Below are 19,421 nucleotides of genomic sequence, written 5' to 3' on the forward strand. Positions count from 1 at the left end.
CGTAACTAACCGGTGTTGATAACCATCCCCGCCAGCCTGCCGATCCCGTGGCTGCTCTACGGAATCATCTACGGGGCGCCCGTGGAGGTGAACTCGGTGGGCATGGTCTGCTCCATAACCATCCTGTTTATGATGCTGGTGTTCGTGGTGATGTCAATCGCCTGCTTCCGCTGGCGCATGAACAAGGGGTTGGGCTTCACCATGTTTCTGTTGTACTTTGCCTTTGTCGCCGTGTCGCTGATGTTCGAATACGATGTGATCACTTGCCCCTTCTAAGGGGCAGGGGCAAAGACAAAAGCGCTTAACAGTTACCGAGTTCAGGGTAACGATCGAACTAACGAGATACAGCTACCAAGGATTGCATGCCAAGGATGCCTGGAGATGCCGCCGAGGAGGAAGCGAGACGAGAACCCCGTCAGTCGCACACCCAATTAGCTAAATTATATACAAGCAAATTAATGAATGATTAACAAATTAATTAACAATGGACTAAAGCTAAATAATCGAATTGTTAAACAGACAAACACACCGCCACACCGCCACACAGACTCACACTCACTCACAGATACACAACACCACCAAAACCGAATCAAATCGAGCAAACACACCTGCTGAAGCGATAATGGAAAAATAACGAAATCGAAAACTTAACGTTAACAAAATGCGAGTTAGTTAGTGCCAGCGTTTCTTTTTCGAAAGACATTTACTTTAAAGTGTTTAGCGCAGCTTTTTAACGCAAGCAGCCCCCTCCAATCCTTAACTCTATGAATCTTTGCTCCCAACTATCGTATCTATGTATCTATGCCCTAAATACCAAACTAGCGAGAAGGAAACACGACAATGGCTTCCCAACCACTTACTAACTATGTATCTACCTAACGTTTGGGTTTTAACTACAAGCATAAGAAAACCAGCAAAAGTATGTATCAACAAATATATATGATTATCTCGGCACAAGGCACCCTATATCCTATGTACGGTACGATACGATACGATACGAAACGATATGTTACGATACGATACGATAATGGAAAGCAGCCTCCAGGTTTTGTGTTGAGCTCTTTCGTTTCGTTCGATCGAGCAGAAGCCCTTCATTTGCGTGCTCTACTAAGATTTCTCCTAAAAGCTTTATCCAGAGCCTATCTAAACTCTATCTAGTTTACGACTTATAAACATAATACTTATATACCCACTCACACGCACACTTACATGGCATACTATATATTGACCTGTATTGATTAAGTGATAATTTGCGTACTTATTGAACAAGCAAACGAACAAATCGAGAACTCTCAAAGTAAGCTACAATTATACTCGAACTCAAAACTAAATCGAATCGAATGTAGGGCATACTTAAAATATTTTGCTAAGAAGCATTTGCCACACATCCAGACCAGGGCATTATGATTATCGATTACACTGATTCCAGTCCGATGCTAATTCTAATTCTAATTCTAGTTATGATTATGATTCTAGTTCTGATCCCGATTCTAGTCCTAATTCCAGTTCTGATTCATGTTGGCGTTTAGAGGGAGCAGAGTTTAAATTTAACTTTAAATTGAAGCCATATTTATTATAGACTACTTCAAATCCAAAACAAAAACTAAGCCTATGAAAACAAAAAAAAAAACAAAACAAAAAACTAATTTCATATACTTTTTGCTTAATGAAGTCCCCCAAGTACATATATATGAGCATATTAACGTATTTATATATAAACGACATATAAGACGATATTTAACGAATATGAAAGAAAATCAACTTGCTCTCTTTATTTAGAAGGTACGTAACATTTTTCTAAACTAAAACCCTAAACTCGTAAAACCAAGTGGCCGCAAAACCGATGAAATGCAAATGGAAAGAAACCCAAATAATTTAAAGCGCATACATATATACACCTTAATATAAACATACATATATAATATATATATTTTATATATACCAGAAGATAACTTACTATATATATATGCAACTATACTTAAGTAGGCAATGTATCTAACGGATATCCAGACGTTTGCATATGGCTCGCAGTCAAGTTGAGGAAGCGACAGAACACAGATACAGATACAAAATACAAGATACAGATACAAGCACACACACGTACACTCAAAACAGAAAGCAATAATTTTTAATACCAGTGAAATTAGACGATTCTGCAGAGGCATCGCACTATATGCATACTATCCTATATGTACGACATGCGAGAATCTCACTGCGAAAATACGAAAATCGAGACCCAAGACCGTACATTGAGGCCAAGTCAGCTCAGCAGCAGTGGTAACGCATCGGAAATAATTATATATGCATTCACATTCGCAAAATTATATACTGCATCTGCTGAACAATGCGATGTGCAGATGCACATGCAGAATTAACGTAACTAAGTGGCTGCTCTTACACCCCATGGGTGCAGTGCATTCGATTGCACACCGATATAAATATACGAGTATATACATAAATGATAATATAATATATGCATGTAGGATATGGACGGGTCAGAGGTCACGGCAGAGCAGCGGACCGGGAAAGGAGCAGGCAGCGAGCGGATTGTCAGGGAACGAGGTGGGGGCATTGTATAAAAATCGAACGAGGCTTACACCAGGTCGTGCCCTCTCCACACAGAAGACTCCACATCACCTCATCTGCCCAAAAGTAGTCCTTGTGCCACTCCAGCTCGGAGTTGGCTGAGAAGCCTTACATTTCCCTATAAATTCTATTCGGTTGTCCTGAAAAATAAATATTATTACATATTATCTTAATCTTACCTCCAAACTTCTCCTTGACTCTACTCTTACCTAAACCCTTTCCTCAGTATTTTTTAAATAATTTTTCTATACCTTTATAAAAGCTTGTTCTTCAAGAAATTAGGCCTAATCCACTACCTTTTTATAGTTATTCTACCATATGCATACTTTTCCTCTCAGCCACTCCATGGGTTTGTCATCGTAGCTCGTAGTTCCAAAGTGTCGACTTTCGCCCTTCTCTATAGATATATACGCCCTTGCATCGTATATATCCCAACTAGCAAGCTCACTTCTCACGAGTAGATTGCCTCGGTCGCCAGGCTTTAACAGAGACAACTTCCAAGAACAAACAACAAATGAACTTAAACTTTTATACATGCTGTGTGTTAAAACTGAAGACAACAGGCTACCAAAAACCTAAATCGAATAGAAGAAAAACCTTAAAAAAATATCTTCCAAATTAACTTTAAACCAAGTCATATTTATTAATTAATAATAAAATACTTGAGAACGAAACACTCACACTTAACTACAACTTTTTAGAACCTAATAACGAGGAAATGGAAAGCACACCCAGCAATTACTTGTACTGAAGATTTCCCTCACTCACTCCCACTCACATCTAAGCCATCATACATACATACATATCGCCCTGCCTAAAAAGATACAAAAACACAATTTCCCAAAGTAAATCAACAGAATTTAAAACATTAGGTCGAAGCGATTGCTTCGGGGATTTTCTCTCACCACAAAGCCCACAAAGGCTAAACACGAAATCAAAGGAAATGCGATCCTCCGTCAGGAAAACCCTTCTCCATCCGAATTTTCCCCTCCCTTCCATCCGAAATCATTAGCCAACAACGCACACACACCACACACAATTGTCGAGAGGCGTAGAAGTCTCGCTTTAAAGCAACGTAAATAAGAGGAAATATATACAAGAATATATATATATACAGATATATATATATGAAATTGTTATGGTTATAGATTTTTAACAAGTTGAATAATTGCGTAAAAAGTAAAAGTGAAACAAAAACACAAAAAAATTGTTGAAACATTAGCAAAAGCGTTCATAAAACACAAACGAATGGTAAGAAAGGACATAATAATGAAGACAAAACGAAGCCGAACAAACCAAATCGAATCGAAAGATATAGTAATGCTATATATACTTTATGAAATATTTAACTATGAAAATAAAAATCATTGTTTGAAATTAAAGTGAAAAAAGTAAACTTACAAAAAAAAAACAAAAAAACCAAAAGAAAACCAATTTTGTGTTTGCTAATTTTGTGTCCTCAACCAAATTTTGAGTTTGCAGAAAAGTCAACCGTAAGTACACCCAATTGATTCGTATGTTTCTTAAACGTAATTGGCATGATTAGATACTCAATGTTCGATGTTTTCAAATAAAATTAGCAAACACAAGCACAGACCATTCGGAAGCATTTCAAGAGATCTGATCTGGCCTAGTACTAATCACGCTCTCGAGTCAATCACCTATAACAATCGTCTTGATCAACAAATACCGATATACCACATAACGTCTACGAGTATAAACGAACGAGCACATAATCATTAATTTCAGCTTTAAATAATCTACGAACTAGACCTAAACCGTATATGGAACACGCGGATATTTATTAACTTTTATAAGCCAGTATATGTACCATATACCGTATACCATATAGCGATCGCGCGCCCCAAGTGGATTACTTTTTTAATACTTAATACGATTACGAATACAAATAGAACACGCGAAGTGCAATGTATGCAATACTTATATTCGATTATATTTACAATATTTAGAGACCGTTTCAAGTTGCGTCCGTTGTTTAGACAGAGAAACACAGCAAACAATAAATTGTCAGTCAGTTGCCAGCGGCTTCGATTTGATTTCGATTTTTCGTTCGATGTGCGGAAACCAAACGATTACCGATTAACGATTAAACGAAAATGCAACTATGCGAGTATGAAGCAAATATGATACATGAAATCCAGTAAAAAGTAATAGTTAACATATTGGTAGACTAATTTAAAGATTTTATAGCGTTTTCAAATTTATAAGTGTATAAACCGGATGCGTTTATTATTGGTAATGCCAGCGATCAGCCGATCGGCATCGGACGTCAGCAGATATAGCGCGTGAACATATAGCCGTCGTGTGTAATACAGTTATCATTACCCACCAAAATATGTATATTTTCCGTTGTTGAGTTTCGATCGTTGCACTTTTGAATTTTACCTTAGGAGTGTGTATTTTTTCGAGACAAAAACACAAGCGGACCGATCGATAGTGCAGACGGGTGTGTAATTTTAATAGCGAACAATGAGAGTATTATAATAACAGACATTAATTTTAACAACTGATACGCTTCTAGCACATAAGATTGTACAAATGATTTATACGAATAATACGATAACCCATGAAAAGAAAGCGGAAAAAGGGAGTTACAGTCGGTCAGATATTCAGTTGATCCAGTCTTAGTCATCAAAGAAAGTACATCCCCCTCCCCTAACTCACATTATCTATGTGGCGAGCCTGTGAGCTCGTATGATGAGTACATATGATGCAATACAGCGAGTTATTTACTTTATACAAGTACGTCTAGTTAACGACATTTAGATTTTATACAAGACACACCCAGCAGCGCAGTCATTCGGTACCCAAAACCCCAACCGAACCGAACCAAACACCCCAGCAGACTCATCAGTTAACAGATATCATCAAAATGGAGCAAGGAGTAAATGCAAATCAAATATATAGTCAATTTCTAACGATACATGCAAACATATATGGCTGGCACTCACGATATATATATATAAAACAAAAGTATATGAAGTTATATAAAGCATTTTAAGGAGCGTAAACTGGAGGAGGCGCAGAATAGAGCGGGGTGAAGGAAAGGCCCCCAACAACTTATGTAAATCAAAACGAAGCTATAGCGAATAAACCGAAATGTTAACTAGTTATTTAGGTGAAATATACAACAAACCACACTCAGATGCAGTGCAGATGCAGATGCAGATGCAAATGCAGCGCAGATACAATACATTTACATCGAACCGTTAACAAGGCTTTGAAAGCTCAGAAGAATTACTCAAGCAGACACTCGAACACGACACAAGGACACGAATGTTCAAAAAGTAAGTTGAGTTGTAGCAGAGCCGCAGCAAACGAAGAGGGCCGTTTAACAAACTTTTGTTATCAACCAAGAAAAGAAAGCAAAACGAAATGCGACTGCAAGTAAGCAGGCTGCGAAACAAAAAACGAAGTTAATGTTCAAACTAACTAATATATAACGAATATTATATAATACAACAAACTTAGACTGTATGTTATTTTCTCAATACAATACCTATAAAAACAATAAAAACAGATTCAATAAAATGAGTTATCCAATGGCACTGGGCGAGTGTTTTTAATTTGATGTCAAGTCCATCATGGCATTGCTTGTTGTATGGGTGCGTGAATAAGTTTACTTTAAATAATAAAGCTTTCTTGCAATTTGGACCGCTTTATTGGCAGACCGGAAATAGATGTAATGCCCTTCGATGTGTAGGAATTTACTCCGCTCCTTTTTTAATGCCTGAAAGTATGCAAGCAATTAAAGGTGATCGTTTGCGGGCTAGCGCGTACACACACCTATCGATATATTTCAGGCCATTTCGTATTCCCAATTGGGAAATAACGGAAATTCAAAGTATAAAAAAAGCAAATTTAAATGCAAATAACAAGCGGTTATTATAATATTATAGTAATTATAATATAATATAATAACAAATAAAATAATGTAAGAACTATTCGGACTGTCGATTAATAATACTGATAATAAAAACAAGAGTTAAACCCTTTTATTGGTACAAGAAAGTAATATATCGATGGCGCAAAGAACAATCGGTATTACATAGCACAGTGACCATCGATATGAATAATATATTATATATATAAAACACCAAACAGCTGATAAGAGTTGTAGAGCGATCATTAGATTTAATGGACCGATGCTGCCGGGTCTTAATTCTTCGATGGAGCTGAAAAAGAGAAAAGCATGACTCATACACCAAAAACCACGTTTTCCTACAAAAAATAATATATATATATATATAATATATAAATAAAAAATGGAATCAGATGGGGTTTCCTCCACAGAATCTTCGGAGGAGTCCTTTACAGATCCGGAGCATAACGAAGAGTTGGGTGCTGATACCTTCGACAGTGATGACTCTTCTTTTGAGGTACCAGTATGAGTATTTCTGTTATCATGATCTATTTCTATAACTTCATGTTTTTTTACCCACCCACAATCTACGAAAAATCAATCTCCCTCGAATTTTACTCAGAGCTACGGAATAGACTATCTACAGCGGGTGAGTCATACTCACTGAGCATCACTTACTTTAAACAAAACACAACTTATTTCGATTCCAAATTGGTAATCAATTTAAAAAATTGTATACTCCCATATATTGCTTTTAGTATTTTCCCAACGAGGAGGACAGACGATTTCACAGGGCTGTGGACGAGTCCAATCCAGCAAAAACTGGGAACCTCTACAGGGAGCTTATGCATAGGGAGCACAATATCATCAATCGGATTGGTTGGCGTGGTGGCGGTAGCTTTGGCCAAGGATTCTACCGCCACGTAGTAGAGCACATGACCCTATCGAACATCCTAAAATGCAAAGAAGCCACCAATGTGAACTTTAACCATGACGGCGAATTGTTGTGCTACACCGACTCTTACATAATCAGCGCCTGGGACTGGAGGAAAAGTCAGGAACTGCTTAGATTTTACCCTTGCAAAGAATTAGATCCTGTCATGCAGCAAAAGTTCATCGATAGCCGTGGTGGACTTGACATCGTGTCTGGGTGCGGTGACGGCCATGTGGTTCGCACGGTCGTTTCGCCTTCGGGATCACAAATTAAAGTTAGCCTCTATGATCACCCTGGTGGCATCCAGGACCTGACAAGTGTGCCAAACAGCGATCACGAGATTATCAGCACAGGCGAGGGAACCGTCTATCAGTTCGATCTCCGCACCAGGGAAGGGAAGGTGAACTGCGTCGACCAGAACGAACAAAAGGTTTGGCTCGACACCATTGACCATCACCCCTGTTTGCCAGAGTTTTGCATTGGAGGAAGGAACAGTACGCTGCTCGTGTATGACAAGCGCAATCTTTCGGAGCCTGCCCACAAAATGACCCCAAAGAAATTGAGCTCAAGTCCCGATGTCTCCAGGGTTGTCTACAATCACAGTGGCAGTGAGATTCTGGCTTGCTTTTATACCATGGGTATGTTTTTGTTCGACACCCGCAACTTCACAGACGGCGAGTACTTACATTTCTTCGAAAGCAATAGGTAGGTCCGTAAATCGCCCTTAATAACATCCCACTAACTTGTCGCTCTTTGCTCCCCTTAGTCCAAAAATTTCTGCGAATTTCTTTGGACCCCGTTCGGAGTACATTATGAGTGGCGATAAAGATGGTTACTGTTTCCGGGACAGGATAACGAAAGAAATCATCAGCGTCAGTAGGATCCACTGCAAAGCAGTCGAATCTCTGGAACCACACCCCTGGAAGCCTGTGATAGCCTCCTCCCTCTTTGATAGGCCGGGAATCCTTATTTGGACTCCAAATGGCCTTGACTTCTAGCATAGGGTTATGGTGTAACTCGGAAGATGTGATTTCATTTTTGTATTAAAACAATAGAAAACAATAGTTTCATGGGCTTCCTAAGCAGCGCAAGTTTGTTTCAGCGGGGTGCCACGCCCTCTCTAACGCCCACAATCCACGAAAATCTGTAGTGCCCACTGTTAAGATAACGGTGGCAGAGCAGCATCAAAGCAAAAGCATCGTCAGAGTCCGCCGAAATACGGTCTTACCTATTGTTGGATGTTGTCATCGCTACCTTAGCCGTGTCACCTCCAATTTTAGTACAAAATATTATTTTCCCAGGCTCGAGCGGCCACACTAATTCCTTTCCACGCGCCCAACAACACAAAAAACGTGTGTTTTGGTCAACTGCGTGTTTTCTTTTAAATATATCTGTTTCGCGCAGATTCCACCTAACTAGAAATACATTTTCATAAGCCGGCAGCATGAGGCGACCCAAGAAGGTGAGTGCCGATTGGTAACAGGGTGTTTACAGGACCCTTTAAGGTTATGTGTATTGGGACCCGCTGGCGAGCATATGGAAATTAATGTTTTAACCACTTCTAGTACGAGTCCGGAGAGGCCACGCAGTACATTAGTCGGCGCGCCGCGCTCAGGAAGCTCCAGCTCTCCCTGAACGACTTCCGCAGGCTGTGCATCCTGAAGGGCGTCTATCCCAGGGAACCCAAACACAGACGCAGGGCCCAGAAGGGATCTTCGGAGATCAAGGTGCTCTACCACACAAAGGACATTCGTTTCCTGCTGCACGAGTCCATTGTCTGGACGCTTCGTGACTACAAGGTACGTTATCTCTTGGCTGCCTATTTGTATTCCGCAGTTTTCCTAATCCAATCCTAATGTGCCGCAGATCTTTGCCAAGAAGAGCAATCGGGATCGCGCCATCAAGGATTTCCGCAACCTTAAGCGACGACTGGCCCTGTTTCCCGAAATCAAACTCGATCACATTGTCAAGGAGCGCTACCCCACCTTCATCGATGCCCTGAAGGATCTGGACGACTGTCTGACCCTGCTCTTCTTGTTCAGCACCTTCCCCTCGCTGCACTTGATCCCCAGGGAGCAGTCGAACCTCTGCCGCCGGCTGACTATTGAGTTCCTGCACTATGTTATCGCCTCCAAGTCGCTGCGCAAGGTGTTTATCTCCATCAAGGGCTACTACTTCCAGGCGGAGATCAAGGGCCAGAAGGTCACCTGGATTGTGCCGCACTACTATCCCTTCAAGCCACAGTCCCGCCAGGAGGTGGACTTCAAGGTGATGTCCATCTTCGTGGAGTTCTACACCATTATGCTGGGCTTCACCAACTTCCGGCTGTTCCATGGCCTCAACCTGGCCTACCCACCACAGTTCCCGAGCAGTGTGCTACAGGACAGCGAGGAATCGCTGAAGGACGAAGCCAGCTTTGTGTCTGATCGCATTGCAGCGCTGAACTTCGATCTGCTGCGCACGGACAAGGTGCAGGAGGACGAGGAGGAGCTGGACATCGACATGGAGCTGTTGGAGCAGGACGGTGACTCGAAGCGCATCATCAAGATGAAGCAGGAGGCTCAGGAAGTGGCCCGTTTGCGCACCCTCTTCAAGGGCTTGAAGTTCTTCATCAATCGCGAAGTTCCGCGCGAGCCCTTGGTCATTCTCATCCGCTCCTTCGGCGGCAAGGTGTCTTGGGACTCGTCCATCTTCGCTGGCTCTGCCTACGATGAAAGTGATGAGACCATCACCCATCAGATCGTGGACAGGCCCAGTCTGGCCACACAGTACATCTCGCGAGACTATGTCCAGCCACAGTGGGTCTTCGACTGCGTCAATCAGCGCACGCTGCTGCCCACCAACAAGTACTTCCTGGGCGAGACTCTGCCGCCACACTTGTCGCCATTCGTCGACTCCAAGAGGGACACCTACATCCCACCCGAGGAGAAGGCCCTTCTGGATCCCTCCCTGATCGAAACACATGGTAAGTGGGGGACACTTTTAAAGAAAACAATTTGGACCCTCAATTGAATGTTTCTTACTTCAGCCCAAAGCGATGACGATTCCGAGGATGAAGCCGAGAAGGAGGAAGAGGAGGCTGTGGACCAGGAGCTGCTCGATGCGCAGCTGCAGCTTGCCTACCAACAGGAAACAGCCGAGTACAAGAAGTACGGCGGTCCTGATGGCGTCAACGAAGACGAGGAAGATCCAGAGGATGACGATGAGGAAAACGACGATGAAGAGGAGGAGGAGGTCGACGAGAAAACCAAACGCGTGCGGGAGGAGAAGCAAAAGATGTCCGTGCAGTCGGGCAAGGTGCACAAGGTCAACAAGCGGCAGGTGCACAAGGCCGAGGTCGACGAGCACCGCCTGCAGGCGCGTATGGTGAAGCCGCGTCACCGCAACCTCTTCCGGAAACTCATCCGCGAGAAGCAGACCAAGGAGAAGGAGGAGTGGCTGCTGCGCAAGAAGCGACGAAACATCGAGGCCGACAACAAGGAGGCCCGGAAGGCGGCCAAGCGGGAGGCGCGCAAGGAGGCGGCGGCAGCCGCTGCCAAGGCTTCCAAGCTGGTCAAGTGAGCCAGCCATCGGCTCGGGGGGTTTTGTGTCTTGATTTAGGTTTAAATAATAAACAGTGAAAATGTAAAATAAATCCCATTTGAATCTATTTTATTTCGCATTTGAACCATATTTCAGTTAGTTGAGTTCTTGAAATAGTTTTACTTACAATTTGTTCAGAAGGATATATATTTTACAGCATTGGAAATAATTACATTTTGTATGAAGCAGTAGAGTTCAACAAAGAGTTATGTTTACAGCATAAAATGATAATTACAATTCCTATAAAGTTTAACAACATTAAGATGCATAAAATCCTTTATATAAACAATGAAAGTATATAAATAAATAATTACATCGAATATATTTTTGTAAGCTACTTGAGGGATTTTACAAATCAATGAACAATGAATTTAAGAGCATAGAAGAAGGCATTCAATTTGTATACAACAATTGACATAACCATAAACGCGGCTGTCAACAGCAACTCAATTTCGCTTTGGGGAATAAATCGAGCGATAAATCAATAGAACCTATCATAATTGTGGCCATTTCAATGAACACAACGCATAGAACCAATTTTTAAAGTGGCTTTTTTCAGTCTAGAAAATAGTGGGATTCTGACTACGAATTTCTAGGCCCAGCCACGGGAAACTTAAAGAATTAATTGTGTGTATATCGTATCGAATTAGCACTATGTATATTGTATAAGCCCTGACGTCCAAGTCTGTCGTGGTTTCTATTAGTCTACTTGTATATCGATCGCTAGTTGAGTTCCTAAGTCAATTATTTCCGTTCACAAATGCCAAGATTCCAGCGAGCGTCTTCCTGATTACATCCTATTATCATCCTAGTCGCTATCGCTATCTGCTCCGCCCGCCGCTCCGTCCTCGTCATCATCATCGTCGCTGTCCTCCAGTTCGGGCATCGGGAAACGAAGGAGGGCCGCAATTCCAGTGAGTTGAGCAAGTTCTGTGGGGAGAAGATAGGCTTGATCAGTACACTTTGTTATAATATTATTGTTACAAGGGGAGAACAAAGCTGAGTCCTAGTATCTGTATGCTGAAAACCAGAATTTCAAGTAGACTACAAAGACTAAAACCATCCATACTTGAGGCTGGAGAAGTCCACATCTCAGAACTGCAACAGCCCATGCAACTTGTTCACTTTTTAGCCAGGTTGTGGGCGTTCCTGCTGTCCAATTCCAAGGCTCACCGGTTGTTCTAGGCCATGACTCATGCAGTGAACTTCACACTCAGCTCGGCCAGAGTGAGCATTAAAAATTCATGGTCTTGCCCCATTACCTCCGGATTAATGAAGGTTTTGACACAGGAGAAAATCAATTTGTATTACTATTGGGTTCCCTTTTATCTCTTAAATTTGGTTGTGCTTACACAAGTCGCAAGTGTAATTTAAAGCTGATAAAAGTGCTCAGCGGGCTGCTAAGGCTCAACAAATACTTGCTAGCAGATAAGCAAGGGAAGTACTTCAGAAAAAACAAACCGCAAGAAACTCGATTTGTTGCAAAACTTAAAAGTATCTATTTCGGAACCCCCAGCGACCCATTTTCGAGTCGAAGACGAGCAGCTTGCCAAGAAAAAGAAACTCGAGGAAGGAATCGCATCTCGTGAGTCACCTGACAGTGGCTATTTAAAGCTTCCAAGCACTTAACACCCCGAAAATATGTGCAATATGTGAGATGCAGTCGTAATTAATTCTAAATCGAATACGAAAATGAAATCGAAAGTTTCCCTCCGAATGAGCTAGCGAAAACTACTTGGCAGCTATTCAATGATGATGTTTTCTGCCCATCTCATAGTGGACTTTGTAATGTGGGAGACCCCTCCAAGAAAGACACATATGTGTGCCCGCACATGTACACAATATTTGTTTACGGGCGGAGGAGCATTGCATCGGGGGACTTAAAAATAGAATCTTTAACGAGGTCATTAGACAGGGGAGGCAGCCTGCACATGAATATTCAAATTGAGCATAGAAATGGCCAAAGGTGGAACAAGTGTGATGTAAATGAGTTTCTGCTGGAGAAGAGCTATTCCTGTCCCCGAAGGGAAGTTGCTTCCCGCTCTGTGAGTCATGCGAGTTTTTTTTTTCTATATAGGAGATGAAGAAGTTCCTCAGTTCTTACCAAGCGGCACAAGGTTACAAAGAGCTCTAATGGACTCCAATCTTTTCTATTTTCGTTGAACAACTGATGAGGCAAGGGGCCTCTAACAATCTCTAACGAGCACTGTATTATGATTTAGTGGATCTCTTCATTCTACTTTTTAAAACTCTAAAAATAAATAAAGCTTTTCAAAAATTGTACTCCATAAATTCAGTTTGAATCTTGTAAAACACAAACACATGTTGCATTTTTCACATAATCCTAACATGTTCTAGTGTCTAAAGATCTTCCTTCTGATATTAAAGATAACATAACATTTTTATTCTCTCCCAATATGGACAGAAGTTTCTCCCTCGAAGTTCCTGTTGTAAACTGCTATTCTATACTCACGTTCTCCTGAGATGTGCATGCTGGAAAAGATCTTCACTTCGCCGCCAGCATCCCGAACTGATTCGACCAGATTGACATACTCCTTCCTAAGATTAACGTCTTGGCATCTGTAAGAGCGAGAGTGGTTCAGGTTAATGGAGATTGCAAGCCGTAAGCCTTGTGAAATCATGCCCAGCACCAGTGTGACTTGATTCTATCAATTAATAAGCCCATTTATCACCCACTTACGGACGTGGGTGTCCGTATCTATTGCACTTTCGCATTCCGCAACCAAACCCGTATAAATGGCGCATAGCAGAGTGCTGGATCATGGCACGTGACGGGCATAATCCGCCTCGAGTAAGGTGTCAAGTTTAACTGGAAATAGTGGGTTCACCTCGTCACTCACCCCAGCAAAGGGGCCACCACACATTACACTTGGACCCAGGGCCCGATTGGCATTCCAGATTCGCAGAGTATATGAAGTCACTGGTCGTAAAGCAATGAAAGTGCGACCCCCATAAAGAACTCAAACCTAGTGCAGTTCAAAAACCCCAGACTTTTGCAGGTAAAAGAGTAGGAATAAGAAGCAGAGGCAATTCATGCATATGAAAAGCAGGCAAAAAATTCCGATTCAATTATCATTTTTTATTGACGACAACAAACCGCTTTTTGTTTGCCAAGAGAGAGTGCGATTCGGGTCCTATAGAGAGATCTGCAGCCCGACAGGCGAAGAAACCCCATGTGGAGCGCGTTCGAAACACGATCCACAGCACGTGCGAGACCGGAGAGCCAGTCGGCGAAGAGAGCTGCCGTCTTCGCAGCGAAGAATTAGTTGCAAAGCGGCTTTCTTGCGGGCAACACCGAGCGAATCGAGGGACGGAGACCGAGGCGAACCGGAGAAGACTGCCACGCGAAAAGAAAAATTGGTGCTAAGACCCCGGTAAAAAGAAAACAACAAAAGACAACAGCCCCATCAAAAACCTCAAGCCAAACGGCGGGAGAAAAGTGCACAAAACACGCATAAAAAGATACAAGGTGCGTTTGCCCGGCAGAGTGAAAGTTTAAGTGTTTTTCACCTTTTCCAACAAAAATGCAACAAATTTGGAGTGCCGCTGACAGTTTAGTTAACTTTTTTATCCCGCTGACTCAGCCGCAGGCTATGAAGATACATTTTTATCTGCCACCTGAGCTCAGATACTTTTTGCTCATCCCTCTCAACCGCAAGCTGTGCGATGAACTGTGAGCCATTGTTGGACGGGCTGCTGTGTTGCCGATGTACCTGCACTTCCAGCCCATGTTGCTGATGTAGCTGCAATTGCTGCTGCCGCTGCGTGACAATGATTGCACAATGAAATCAATTGTTATAATGGAATTAGCGTGCACGAGGCCGAGCACAGCCGTGAATTGTCAGCCGCCAAGAGAGAGAGAGGGCGGGCGAAAAAGAAAGAAAGATTGTGGCGGGGAAAGTGGGGCTCGAGGCGCCCCGAGATATCAGTAAGAGCGCGTAAAAATGTGTAATTAAATGTGCGAGGAGGGGGCGGCCAAAACCGAACTTGACTCAACCTACACAATTCGATTTGCTCTGAATACATCAAAAAGTCCCATTTGGGTAAAAAAATCAATTAAGTGTACAAGTAGTATTCCATAAATAAAACTGTTTTGATTTTGTGAGATCACTTTGAGCCTACCTTTAAGACAGCGCCTTGATTTAAGAGCTGTTATTGATCCAACTCATTGCTTGCCCTGTCAGTAAGCCAACAAAACCCAACCCGAATGCAAATCGAGGTGGAAAACCCTATAAAAGTGATTCATTGGGCATTCCGCCCATTTAGGGTATCCATACCTTTTTCTCCGACAAGCCCTTTCACTTCTTGCCCAATGGAAACAACCTTAAACTGTTCCCTCTTTCACAATACACACATGTAGGTATACAAAATATATAAACAATTGTCTTACGAGACAATATTTACAAGCGAGGGACAACCTCTTAAAGGGGGCACGTTTCTGAGGCACAAGGCAAAACAAAGAGGGACTAGAAAAACTGGTTGCATTGGACACATGAATAACAAGCGAATAACCAAATCTGTGGCCTGAGAGGGGCGAATCGGCGCCAAGTGCATTCGAGCAGCAGAAGAACTTGATAAGTTAGCTTCAAGTGGATCGCGTTACATGGCCTGTGGAATCCATCGAGAACCGGGGTTTCGAATCCCCGAGAGTCTACAGAGGGAGCTGTGTGGAAACGCAAGTGTCCGCTTCAAAAGTGGCCCGCCAAGTGATCCATAAACGGAGCGATTAAATAAATTAAAATTCTTTATTTGTGGTTTCTCTCTCCCTCTGTTTTCGCCCACAACGAGTTCTAATAATTAGCACAAGAAATGGCTCACTGAGCGCCGAGGGATTCGATTCCGCATGGTTATACATCGTGCATAGTACACAGCTTATTTACATCAATGTTTAGTTCAGTCTTTGTCATTTGCTAATCGAAACTCGTCTGGCGAAAACAGCTCTATAAAAAGACTAGAGCTCGCAAATCGACCATGAAGTATCAACGGATACGGACAAAATGGGTGAGGGACGAATCAAAGTCGGGGGCGCTGATACAAAAAGCAGGGAGAAAGCTAAAAAAAAAACATGTTTGCCGCAATGTTTAAGTAACCCCTTATTAAAGAAGCTATCTTAACTTATCTTAAACACTCCTAACAATGGCTCTACATAGTTGTTATAATCACTTGCTGATAAGAACTTTTTGCTGTGGTGAACATTTTCAATAGCATGATTTCATTGTATAATTATGCGACTTAAATGTATACTCGCAATATTTTGATAGTATGCTTTCTTTATAAATACGTGACTCCAATTTAAAACATTTAATAATACTGCATATACTGGGAAATACAATGGATATAAATGTTTTCGGCTGATGGAATATAAAAACAAACCTATAAACACTCGAGCCGTGGGATTATCTGCCCAAATTTCAGCTCCACTTGACTGTACTTAACGCACATATCTTTCCACTCCAGTTCCTATTTAAGTGCCGGCCACTTAACACCGTCGAAGTAAATCGAGTCGAGGCAAGCGGACCCGAGATGCTCACCAGACAGCCCGACTACACCATCTCCGAACTGGGCCATCCCGTCCACCAGTGGCCGGATTCGACCACGTGCGAGTCCCTCAAGAAACTGGACTACAGAAAGTTGCCAAGCTCGCCGCCCTCACCACATCGCCTCCTGCCGCTGAGGGAGACCCTGGACGACTGCTTCAAGCGGTTGGCGACGAGGAGCAGAGAAGATCTGGCGGACGATCCCACATACCAGCAGAAACAGCGGAAGAATCAGTGGAACGAGCAGCAGCGAAAGCGGTAAATCGAATGGAAATCTTGAACAAGGCACTTCATAACGTTTCCCCATCTTGTTTCCATTTGCACAATGGCCAAACTATCAGCAGCAATCAAAAATGTCGCGATAAAGTCGAGTCCCGAGCAACAGCAGCGACGACAACGATAGCGAAGAGCTGCGATCTGAACAACTTTTGAAATCAAAACGAGGGAGCAGAACACCTATGGGGGAGCCAACCTAAGCGGACTGATTAAATGTGCTAAAATAAAACACCTTTTGCCTAGAACACTAAGTACATAAAACGTTAAGTAAAGAAGAAACCTATAACACTTAATTTCATTTAATTGCCAGCCACGCAGTTAGCATACGAAAGTATTCTAAATGGAATTTCAGCGGGCCCATTAAAGTGTAAACACAACGCGGAGAAGAGTAGTGAGCAGAGCAGAACAGCACAGGCTGGCAGCCAAATTTGGTAGGGAGACATTGGGGCAGCCTTGATCATGAGCACGTCGCCATGGGGCCAACAAATTAAGGCTCGGACGTGCTTTCTTTAAATGGCTAAACGCGTGCGATCGGAGTAGACCTGAGTTCGCAGCGGAAGAGTCTGCGATCATCTAATGCTGATGGAAGTCCAACGTTGATCATGGAGTGGAAGGCGAAATGGAGGAACGTCTGTCTAGACGTTAAAACGAGTCTTTACATTTAGCACCATAAAAATAAGATTGTTCTAACTACTGCGACAAAAAAAGGTTCCTAGGTTAACATATTAAATTAAGTTGAAAAAAATAGGGTAACCAAAGCTAATTATACAAATTTTCAGGCAATTAGTGAATCTTTCTCTCTCTAAATGTGAAAGATTGAAAATTTCAATACTTCGGTTTTTAATTTCTTCAGAGGATCAATCAATTCAATCCGAACTGAAATAAATTAAAACCGCAGTCGCAAATATATCAAGCCAATTAGACACAATCGATACAATAATGAAATGGATTGCCTTTTCTTGAGATTTTCTTAATTGCCCCTGCATTTGTACTCTTTCCGGCACCCAAAGCACACTGGTGACACATGTTCCATATGGCGACTTAAGCACACCAATTGTCATCGCCTCGCCGTTAATTTTTCAAAGTTGAATGTTCCTGCTTTTACTTGCGATCGTGCTCTTGATCTCTCCGTTTGATTGGGCTTAATGTGTGCTCAGCTGGGAGGTACGTATGTATATCTCTGCCCAGCCAAGTGGAACTCACCTAAAGAGGTTGTCCGAGATGAGCAGCGTTTCAATGGCCTGGGACTCGGCAGCTTGGAGGACGTGCTTCTTGCCGTAGAAGGCCTTGGCGGGCTCGCATTGCAGCATCATGTAGAATTGCTCCAGAGCCTTGACCTCGCCCGCTGCCTTGGTGTCGGACATCTTGGCCAGCACGGCGGGATCCTGGAGAACCTCTGGGGAAACAGATTGGGGCATAAGTAAGATCACTGGAATAGAAAAGAATCATAGAGCTCACCCTTCAGGGAGTGCTTGAATCCCGAGGAGGCGTGCACCAGCATGAACTTGCTTTTGTTGTCCAGCAGCAGCTTGTAGTCCATCTTGACGGCCTGCTGGAACATGTAGTCGTAGAACTGGTCCCGCACAAAGCCCGGCGAGGCAATCAGCACGCACTTGACCACATCGAAGTTGACGTGCCGCAGGATGCTCTGCATGACCTGCTCGTAGAACTTGGCCAGACCCTTCTCGTGCTGCTGGACGCTGCCCTTGCGTTTGCGCGGTATGGAGACCTCGATCTTGCTCCGCACCAGCGTCATGCTGGCGGTGATCAGGCAGACGTGGGCCAGTCCCTCCTGCATGACGACGGCGGCCACATCCGCCGACTGTGTGGGATCGCAGGCCATCTCAATGCGCTCCAGGGCGATGGTGTCCCACTCCGGTTTGCGCAGCTCGAACTTGCGATTGAGCTCCAGATCGAGGGTGTGGTAGGCGCCCATCTTGACGTACTGGTTCTCCTCGATGTTGCGCCCCTTTAACCGGAGCACACAGGCCTGTGTATCGAAGTCTATGCTCTCCACGGCGATGGTTAGGGTGGTGCGAACCCGACTGCTGGTGGAGGAGCCTGTGGCCGTCTCATTCTGCACCTTGCGAATGGTGGTGCTGCGCACGCTGTCGCCTTCTGCTATTAAGTTGTAGGCGTGCCACATGTCCTCCGACTCCTCGGGCATCAGGGTAACATTCCTAGGAGAATTTCGGTTGGGTAAATTTTGATGATTGCTCGAATCCTGCTTGAACCACTCACCCCTGCATGCCCTTGTCCACGTATTTGCCCAGCAGCTTCATCTCGTCGCGTTGCTGGTCAGGATTTGGTTTTCGCTTCGTTGGCTGGCACTGCCTCTATTCCGAGTGCTTTGATTCCGCTCGCCGCTTGTCACTTGCATCCAGATTTCAGAGATTCCCTCGGTTCACAAAGGCGGCGGTGCATCGTTGTCATTGGCTCCACGCAGTTGCTAAGTTCACACGGCAGATCTACTCGGCAGGATGGTTACAGAGGTGGTGGTGGTCAGTGGAATCGGCGGACAAGTGACATTCACACGGGGCGACGAGTGCTGCGCGGTTAGCGGGTAGTAGCCGAATTTCGCTGTGGTTTGAAGTCGCTATTT

At 43.3% G+C, this 19,421-nt stretch overlaps 5 protein-coding genes across 13 annotated transcripts in view; 4 read left to right on the forward strand and 1 right to left on the reverse strand.

Moving 5' to 3' along the window:
* LOC108032509 (sodium/potassium/calcium exchanger Nckx30C) overlaps positions 1–6,155 on the forward strand; it is a 34,834-nt gene extending 28,679 nt beyond the window's left edge. For all 6 annotated transcript variants that reach the window (XM_017106335.3, XM_017106338.3, XM_017106336.3 and 3 more), the window contains one exon: positions 36–6,155. In XM_017106335.3, the coding sequence (XP_016961824.1) occupies positions 36–276 (241 nt within the window). In that variant the 3' untranslated portion in view covers positions 277–6,155. The remainder of the gene's footprint in view (positions 1–35) is intronic.
* A 575-nt stretch (positions 6,156–6,730) lies between these two features.
* On the forward strand, positions 6,731–8,459 carry LOC108032355 (DDB1- and CUL4-associated factor 8-like protein 1). Its single transcript, XM_044094101.2, has 4 exons — positions 6,731–6,986; positions 7,092–7,118; positions 7,228–8,108; positions 8,170–8,459. Exons 1-4 carry the CDS (start codon positions 6,873–6,875, stop codon positions 8,399–8,401), a joined length of 1,254 nt encoding a protein of 417 aa, XP_043950036.1. The 5' UTR covers positions 6,731–6,872; the 3' UTR covers positions 8,402–8,459.
* A 240-nt stretch (positions 8,460–8,699) lies between these two features.
* Positions 8,700–11,037, forward strand: LOC108032625 (pescadillo homolog). The gene is made up of 4 exons (XM_017106563.3): positions 8,700–8,865; positions 8,969–9,202; positions 9,270–10,368; positions 10,432–11,037. The coding sequence occupies exons 1-4, from the start codon at positions 8,848–8,850 to the stop codon at positions 10,962–10,964; spliced, it is 1,884 nt and encodes a 627-aa protein (XP_016962052.1). The 5' UTR covers positions 8,700–8,847; the 3' UTR covers positions 10,965–11,037.
* On the reverse strand, positions 11,029–19,351 carry LOC108032626 (protein pelota). Its single transcript, XM_017106564.3, has 5 exons — positions 19,061–19,351; positions 18,278–18,999; positions 18,023–18,215; positions 13,459–13,565; positions 11,029–11,915 (listed from the first exon to the last, which is right to left on the reverse strand). The coding sequence occupies exons 1-5, from the start codon at positions 19,099–19,101 to the stop codon at positions 11,794–11,796; spliced, it is 1,185 nt and encodes a 394-aa protein (XP_016962053.1). The 5' UTR covers positions 19,102–19,351; the 3' UTR covers positions 11,029–11,793.
* LOC108032627 (uncharacterized) lies at positions 14,260–17,830 on the forward strand. 4 transcript variants are annotated; one of them, XR_007763346.1, is made up of 4 exons: positions 14,265–14,475; positions 16,464–16,801; positions 16,885–17,070; positions 17,130–17,830. XR_007763346.1 is itself a non-coding variant. In XM_044094049.2 (3 exons), the coding sequence occupies exons 2-3, from the start codon at positions 16,530–16,532 to the stop codon at positions 16,973–16,975; spliced, it is 363 nt and encodes a 120-aa protein (XP_043949984.1). In that variant the 5' UTR covers positions 14,260–14,380; positions 16,464–16,529; the 3' UTR covers positions 16,976–17,105. The 4 variants fall into 4 exon arrangements, 3 of the variants coding, with proteins under 3 accessions (XP_043949984.1, XP_016962056.1, XP_050740794.1); XM_044094049.2 differs by lacking the exon at positions 17,130–17,830 and having other exon boundaries at positions 14,260–14,380; positions 16,885–17,105; XM_017106567.3 differs by lacking the exon at positions 17,130–17,830 and having other exon boundaries at positions 16,885–17,105.
* Positions 19,352–19,421: the final 70 nt, after the last annotated feature.

Source organism: Drosophila biarmipes, chromosome 2L (assembly GCF_025231255.1).
Source record: "Drosophila biarmipes strain raj3 chromosome 2L, RU_DBia_V1.1, whole genome shotgun sequence".
NCBI lineage: Eukaryota > Metazoa > Arthropoda > Insecta > Diptera > Drosophilidae > Drosophila > Drosophila biarmipes.

Bases quoted from the DNA above. Each gene is read 5' to 3' on its own strand.
- LOC108032626 (XM_017106564.3), bottom strand. From the start codon at position 19,101: ATGAAGCTGCTGGGCAAATACGTGGACAAGGGCATGCAGGG. The intron at 19,000-19,060 runs GTGAGTGGTTCA...AAATTCTCCTAG, and splicing joins GTGGACAAGGGCATGCAGGG to GAATGTTACCCTGATGCCCG. The intron at 18,216-18,277 runs GTGAGCTCTATG...CTGTTTCCCCAG, and splicing joins ATTCAAGCACTCCCTGAAGG to AGGTTCTCCAGGATCCCGCC.
- LOC108032625 (XM_017106563.3), top strand. The intron at 9,203-9,269 runs GTACGTTATCTC...AATGTGCCGCAG, and splicing joins GGACGCTTCGTGACTACAAG to ATCTTTGCCAAGAAGAGCAA. The intron at 10,369-10,431 runs GTAAGTGGGGGA...TTCTTACTTCAG, and splicing joins CTCCCTGATCGAAACACATG to CCCAAAGCGATGACGATTCC.
- LOC108032355 (XM_044094101.2), top strand. From the start codon at position 6,873: ATGGAATCAGATGGGGTTTCCTCCACAGAATCTTCGGAGGAGTCCTTT. The intron at 6,987-7,091 runs GTACCAGTATGA...AATTTTACTCAG, and splicing joins GTGATGACTCTTCTTTTGAG to AGCTACGGAATAGACTATCT. The intron at 8,109-8,169 runs GTAGGTCCGTAA...TGCTCCCCTTAG, and splicing joins CATTTCTTCGAAAGCAATAG to TCCAAAAATTTCTGCGAATT.
- LOC108032627 (XM_044094049.2), top strand. From the start codon at position 16,530: ATGCTCACCAGACAGCCCGACTACACCATCTCCGAACTGGGCCATCCC. The intron at 16,802-16,884 runs GTAAATCGAATG...CCAAACTATCAG, and splicing joins AACGAGCAGCAGCGAAAGCG to CAGCAATCAAAAATGTCGCG.